This window comes from Lycium ferocissimum, chromosome 7, assembly GCF_029784015.1.
Source record: "Lycium ferocissimum isolate CSIRO_LF1 chromosome 7, AGI_CSIRO_Lferr_CH_V1, whole genome shotgun sequence".
In the NCBI taxonomy this organism is placed as follows: Eukaryota; Viridiplantae; Streptophyta; class Magnoliopsida; order Solanales; family Solanaceae; genus Lycium; species Lycium ferocissimum.
In genome coordinates this window covers 17,016,511-17,024,419 of record NC_081348.1, presented here as the reverse complement: position 1 = coordinate 17,024,419, position 7,909 = coordinate 17,016,511, and the positions used below count along the sequence as shown (strand labels likewise).

The following is a 7,909-nucleotide window of genomic DNA, read 5'->3' as shown; positions in this document are numbered from 1 at the left end:
TCCACACAAATTATCAGGACAAGGTTAAACTTTAAACACTCCACATAATCTGAAAAACGGTATAATTTTAGATTTCGCAAGGCATAGTTTACGTTTAATTTCGGTATATGTATCATAACATCACACAAATTATGTCAGACAAGGCAAAACTGTCAACGCTCAACATAATCTGAAAAATATTACAAAACTTATGCCGCATAACTTAATTCCTACGGAATTTATGCCGAACAAGGCAAAAGTTCAGTTTCCGAAGATAAAAATGTTACAGAAATTATGCCTTGTGAAACATGTCAGGATATTTTCATTACGTAAGTAGTAGGTGGAAAAAATTAAAGACCACATATATGAAGGGCAAAAATTAAAGACCAGTGTGTTTAAAGGGCAAACCGTGAGAAAAAAAAAACATGTGGTTGACTTGTTATAGTTGTCTTGACTTTTCAAGTAATGTTAATGTACATCAATTATTTTTTTGTATGATAACACTTATAAAGAAAAAAGTTCCTTTTTTTTCCTCTTTTATTTTCTTTTTTAAGACCTGAAAATTGTGCTTATGGTTCTTCATAAATATCTTTAGAAGAACAAGGAATCACAAGATGATCAAGAATTTGGAGATGATCAAATTGTTTGGCCTAGATTTTAGGAAAAAAATAAGTGATTAGATGTTTTTCAGATAGTTTTTCCTCATAAGCACTTTTAAAACCTCGTCCAAGCACAAATTATTGGCAAATGTATTTTTCAAATTAATTAGTCAAATTCAAACTGCTACTTTCTAAAAATACTTTTTTAGAAAGCATTTACGATGAAAAACAATTTTCGAAAGTAAGTAGAATTTGGAACTTGGCCAACATGCTAGTAGTATATGACCGGAAACAGTCCGTCTCTACAATTTCTGAATCTGCAAAGGAAAATAAGGAACCACAAAATGATTATAAGAATTTGGAAAAGATGAATGTTTCTATCTTAAAATAGTCTCTACTATGAGCTTTATTTTACCTGTTGAATGCTAAGAGTAATTTACAAACAATAATGATCAATGATTTCTCTCTCTTTTGCTTAGGCGTGGGCGTTCGATTTTTCGGTTCGATTTTATCAAACTTCGATTTGGCTATTTCGGGTTCGATTTTTTGAAGGTGGACACCGAACCAACTAGTTCGGTTCGGTTCTTTCGGTTTCGGTTTTTTAAAGTTCGGTTCGGTTTGGTTTCGGTTTTTTCAATTCGGTTTTTTTGATATAATATTAGAAGCGATTCTATTGACACTAATTCATATTCTCAAAAGCAATAAAACATAAACCGATAAATTGAAATCAAAATCAAACAAACAGGATACACAAGAACAGAAAACTATAATCATGATATAGGATTACTAGGTGTTATATACATACCGTAAGAATAATTAAGAAAACACATAAAGGACATATATTAATCCTAAAGACACATCTTAGTTACCTTTCTTTGTTAAGGATATTTGATTTTCTCAATTGAAGTGGAAAATTAGGGATACAAATGCAAAAGAGGACTTATTACAATTGGATTTTTTTTTGCTTTAAACTTAATGGGCCTGGACTATTTTAATTTTTTTTGGGTAATGTATTAAATTTCGGTGCGCGTTCGGTTTTTCGGTTCGGTTTTATCAAACTTCGGTTCCGCTATTTCGGTTTCGGTTGTTTTATGGCGGACACCAAACACCGAACCAAACTATTTCGGTTCGGTTCGGTTTGTTGAAGTTTCGGTTTGGTTTGTTGAATTTTCAGTTCGGTTCGATTCGGTTCGATTTTTTGATTTTCGATATTTTTAACCGGCCCTACTTTTGCTAGTGGTCTTACTTGTAATTGATACAACTATGTTTTCTAGTACTCTAGAAATTAGTTAAAGTCTACAACTGACAACCGTAGGAAAAAAAGAAGCAAAACTGTCCTTTTTTTTTTCTTTTGCAAAAGTATGACTTTTTATCCAACAAGAAGACAAAGACTTAGGGGTTTCTTGACTATTCATTGGAAATTTCATCCAACATGATAAACTTCTCAACTGTATATTATAGGTTAGTTTTAGTGATAGAGTTTCATTAGAATATTTCTAGAAAACCAATTGATGAAATATTAAGACATCAAAATCTTGAATTTCCTGGACATCATCATGTTCTTAAATATCACAGAAGAATTAGCAGTTCATTTTTCACCGTAGTGTTCTTGGAATCTGTTATATTGTTACTGAAGTTTGAAGGATACTCTCTACATTCTTGTTACAAATTGTACTGCGTAGTAAATTACTCGTAATATACATCAGTTCTGCGATCATGTGCCCTATTCTCTATATTGAAAAAAGTAGTGGAAAAGGACTACAACATGGGGCCAAGACAACACAAGTTGTTCCAAAACTAATTGATACAATTCAATTGTCACTAATCAACCTACAACACAATAGACATTTTCTACTTTTTAAATTTTGCTAGAGATGAGGATAAGTGAAGATAGTAGTGGAGATGTTATATGTAAATGTACATCATTATTTATTACAACGTTTGTCTTGTTTTGTATAGTTGGCAGCCGTAGAAAAGAGAGGGACAACATCCTTGTTTGGTATGTCTTATTTACATAATCAAGAATCATTAAATAGCTTTTCTTTTCTAGGCATTTAATTAGGGGTAATTTAGTAAAAACACTTCTAATTTTCTAGAAGTGAACACTTTCTCAAGGGATGTGCATAAGCTAAAAAATCTACATATTATGAAACAGAGGGAGTATATTTTATTGTGCGAAGAAAGACCCGTATTGATAATTGAAAAGAAATTAAACTACAATGTATAAGGTGTAGGTCTTTCGAAGAAAACTCGTGCATGTTCGGTCTAAACCAGACAAGACCACACCTAAGAGTGTATTTGAGCCAAATTAGTCAACACTCGTCTCAAAAGCCGATGGTCGTTCAAACGAGTATGAAATAGCAAAGTGATGGTGTGGACTTGATTCGCAACCTTTTGTTAGTTTGGAGACATGCTCACACAAAAATGTCATGAAACTAATGTGACTCCTTGTGATCGGAAACTTATTAGTTTGATGGGCTGGGTTATGAGCCATGTAGAATTCAGTTCAAGGCGAATGGTTGGTTGTGTGAACAAAAGTCAAACATTGATAGTTAAAAATAATTATATAAGGTGTAACGATACTCTTACTGGTATAGATTTTTTTTTAGGAAAGTTCAATCGAATTGCTCATAATTGAACACTATCAAACCAACTTAAGAGTGCACATATTTAGACTCTATTAGCCCAACAACATTAATCTTTTTTTTTTTAGCTTCTATATTACTCTATATTCCATCTCTCAAAGACAACTTAATTTTGCCACTTGATTTCTAATAAATGAAATCTATATAACATAATTATACGCTATAATTAAAGGCGGAATTCAACATGTAAAATGAGTGAATTCAAAATTATAGTAGTCTTATACTCCTATTTTTTTTTTTCCGGGTAAACTGAAATAGTATTTAAGCAAAAACAAGCGTAGCAATTAAAAGTTCCCATAGCATCGTTAATGAACGTGTCTGGCACAATAATATTACAAGCACAATAATATTAGAGCTTTTGTGTGTGTGTGTGTGTTTTTTAAAAGCACATAATGGGTTAGCACGACATTAACATCCTTTTGTAGTTTCAACTTTTGTGCTATCATTTTAAAAGGCGGAAGCATGAGGCGAGACATTTTACTTAGCACGGGGCGAGGCGTAAGCCCCGAGGCATGGGGCGTAAGCCTCATGGATCTTTAAATTTTTAATTTATAATATAATAATACAAATATAAAAAATACATTAATAGCTTAAGAGATTAAACACGTCATAGAAAACAAAACTTCTAGCATGATTTTACAAGCATAAATAGTGCAATAATATAAAAATTATTATGAGATGCAAACCAATTCTAACATCTTAACTTTCAAAAATTAAAAGAATCAAAATTCCTTAAAATATATTACTATCATACAATATAATTTACCTCCCTAAAAGAAAATATTCAGTAGGCTTTATCAGTATTATAATTAAAACATCACTATTTATGAATAAAAAAATTAACTTCAAATGATAATGCTAAGACATATAACAAAAACATGAAGACCAATGACAAGTGAAGATGTAAAGTTCAGTTATGTATTTTTAAAAGAAATGTTAAGTTATATTCATCCTCACAGTGCTAATAGTAGTTATGCAATACTATGGTTTGTTATTTGAATTACTCTCAATCTTCTTATTTCTATAGATGAAAAAACTATTAAGCATCATTCATTTATTAAAGAATTATGAGGGTTAACGATGTTAACTAAGGAATTTGACACATAACTTGTGTAAGAACTGTTAAACAAGCCCCGAGCATTGGACGTTAGATGTGCTTAGAGTGTACAATCGGGCGCTTAGAGCGTAAGCCTCATAGAACTAAGCCCCACACGTCCCAAAACTGCCTTTCAAAACACTGGTTGGAATTAGGTATTACCTCTTCCAATAGTAGAAAATTGTGGCACAAAAAGAATTGAGAAAAATAAAAGATATTTATTTAGTAAAAGAAAACAATTACGGAGCAGCTAGCTTTGAGATCCACGTGGCAAATCTGCCTTTGTTGATAAAGTAGCATGCGGATTGGTATCCTAGCAAACATTTATCGTGAGATCTGTACCGTCAATACCAAATCTCCTAATCCAAGGGCTGTTATTCACTTCGAATTACGAGGCCAAAAATTTCAAAACTCTTTTCCAAAATGTTCAACCTTCCCGCTCTCCGTATCTCTATATAAATCTCCCATTACCCGTTTCCTAATCTCACCATTGCATCAGAACTCGAGTTTTCTTCAGCATACTACATTACTTCTAAACCATTCAAAATGGCCCGTACCAAGCAAACAGCCCGCAAATCCACAGGTGGGAAGGCACCAAGGAAGCAGCTAGCCACCAAGGCTGCCAGAAAGTCAGCTCCGGCGACTGGAGGAGTGAAGAAGCCTCACCGATTCAGGCCTGGAACTGTTGCACTTAGGGAAATCAGGAAGTATCAGAAGTCTACTGAGTTGTTGATAAGGAAGCTTCCATTCCAGAGGCTGGTGAGGGAAATAGCACAGGATTTCAAGACAGATCTGAGATTCCAAAGCAGTGCTGTGGCTGCTCTACAAGAGGCTGCTGAGGCTTACCTGGTTGGGCTCTTTGAAGATACAAATCTCTGTGCCATTCATGGTAAGAGGGTTACCATTATGCCAAAAGACATTCAGCTTGCTAGGAGGATTCGTGGAGAAAGGGCTTAGGAACAAGCTTGTTAGTGTTTATCTGTTTAATGTTCTGTTGTTGGGATGCCAGAGTTTAGGTGGTGTAAATCTAATGGCTGAAGTATGTGTAAACTGTTGGTTGGATCTGGTCAATGAAATTTGTACTTTGTTTTTTGTTCAATTAATCTTGCCCTTACATCTGCCTGTTATTTGCCCAAAATTGAAGGTTGAAGCACTAATTGGTGTGGATATTAACAGAGATATTACATATCATAATATTGATATGGTGTGTTGTTATTCTTACCTTATACTTGTGTAGCTATGGCTTTTTGGTGTTGCATAATAAGGTATTTAGAGGAACAAAAGCATTGATCCCTGCATATTGTGTATATTAGTTTATCTATTTGATGTTTTTGTTTATATCTTGTTTGTATGCTAGGGTTAGGTGGTGTGAATCTGATATAGCTGATTTCAGTTGTAATATGCGTGAACTGTAGGTTTATTAGTATTCTGGAATGGAATCTGGTCAATGGAATTTGTACTTTGTTTTGTTTAATCTCAATTGAAGATTGGAGCTAGGGGTGTGTACAGTTTGGGCCAACTCAAAATTCAAATTGAAATTTGAACTTTTTAAATATTTGATTTGGATATTTGGATTACGGATTGGACTTTGGATTTTATTTTTAAAATTTATGGATTTTGGATTGGATATGGATTTAGTAATATCCAAAAATCTCAAATTTTTATACCTTTTAATAAGTCTAGTTTTTAAAAGTTCAATAGATTAGTATCTAAAGCCATACCCATTAAAATATTAAATCCAATATACAATTCTTTACTAAATCAAATATAATATAGAAGTTTCTTACCTTTCAAGTCTCAAAAGTCTAGTGTTATCATGTTCATTTCCACTTTTCTAGAATGCTTTTATTTGGTATGGATTTACTATGTTGGACATGACTTGGATTTGTTAATCCTAATTTGAATTGGAAGGCTTTTTTAACTGAACAATTAAAATTTAGATTTACCTCTGTGGAATAATACATGAATTTCGTTTCTAATAAGTTTGCCTTAAGTCTCAAGAGTCAAATTCGAAAATCCGAAATATCCAATCCGAACTTAAAATATCCAATATTGGATTTGAATTGTAATTTCTTTAATCCGAAAATCGAATATTCAAATCGAAAATTTCATATCCAATCCGATGGCCCGAACGCCCACCCCTAATTAGAGCACTAATTGGTGTTGGATGGTTGATTTTATTTGTTTAAGGGGGATTTAATAGAAATATCTTATATTGTGGCATATTAATATAGTGTGCCTTTGTTCTTACCTTATGCTTATGTAGGTATGGATTTCTAGTTTTGTATACTTAGAGCTCTCAGTAAATTATATTAGGGAAAAGGGTCAAATTTACCCTTCAAGTATGGTTTATAGTTCACATTTACCCTCCGTCAAAATTTGGGATTAAATTTGCCCTCCCTGTTAGGATATTTGATAAATTTGCCTTTATATGGATGGAAGTCTGACTTGGACTCCACAACACAAAAACTTTAGCAACGTTGGATCTGCGTAGACTCTTAAACCCAATTCTCTTTTTTTAACCGCCACGATCGATTCTCTTAACCGTCTCCACGAGACCCGGCCATTTTTAGTGGTTTTATGGTGTTTCTATGACAATGGTGCTATGCTACTGGTGCTATGATAAATGGGGTTACTTATAGGCAAGGAACTTTTCTTGCGTAATATAAATGAACAATTTGACATTTTTTATTGCTTCTACCTTTTGATTTCACAGATGGCATAATATCTTGGCAGCATGTATATATTACGAGTTTATCTTCCCATTTCTTCTCTAACATATCCTACCTAGAAATGCACGACTTCATCAACCGTTTTGTAATACTTGCTAGTGATAGCTACTCTATTTGTTCCTATAAAACATTATCCCAAAAACTCATAAAACATTTAATTGATTTGCCACATTTCAATTGAAAATATTCAGTAATTTATGTTATAATAAAGGCATAGGTAAATAGATGTCTTGGTCAATCTAAATGTACCATATTTAGAGGGTCAAATTTACCCTCTAAAGTTTGGGATACTAATTAGCAAAATGAAAAAGATGTTCCAAGACTGCAAATTGACAACAATTTACAGACCAAATTGACAACAATTTACAGACCAACTGATGACACTTTTCGATGGAGAACAATATCGTTGATTGCCCTTTTGTTCTCTCTTAAGTTTCGCCTCTTTCTAAAATAAAATGAACGAGGGTTGTGGAGATGGGTTAAGAGAATTGGGATTGGGAGAGGGGTTAAAAAGAGAATTGGATTTGAGAGTCTACGTGGAGCACATGTGCTAATTTTTTGTGTTGTGGAAAGTCGGACTTGATTTATTTAAGGAGCAAATTTATCAAATATCAACGGAGAGGCCAAATTTGATCCAAAAGCTTTTGTGAAGAGAGCTGAATTGTCAAGCTTTGAGGAGGCAAATTTGAAATATAAATCATAGTTGGAGGGTAAATTTAACCTTTTCCCATTATATTATCCTTGTAACATTTGTGTACTAAGACGTTTCATTTACAGTCTCCTTTTTTGCTACTTATTGGTGTTGTGTATTAGGTATTTAGAGGAACAAAATCATTGGTCCCCAAGTATAGTGACAAA

General features: G+C 33.2%; 1 protein-coding gene across 1 annotated transcript; it reads left to right on the top strand.

Moving 5' to 3' along the window:
• Window positions 1-4,794: 4,794 nt before the first annotated feature.
• On the top strand, window positions 4,795-5,519 carry LOC132063554 (histone H3.2-like). Its single transcript, XM_059456136.1, has one exon. The coding sequence runs from the start codon at window positions 4,866-4,868 to the stop codon at window positions 5,274-5,276; it is 411 nt and encodes a 136-aa protein (XP_059312119.1). The 5' UTR covers window positions 4,795-4,865; the 3' UTR covers window positions 5,277-5,519.
• The last annotated feature ends 2,390 nt before the right edge of the window (window positions 5,520-7,909 follow it).

Coding starts and splice junctions, on each gene's coding strand:
- LOC132063554 (XM_059456136.1), top strand. CDS start 4,866: ATGGCCCGTACCAAGCAAACAGCCCGCAAATCCACAGGTGGGAAGGCA.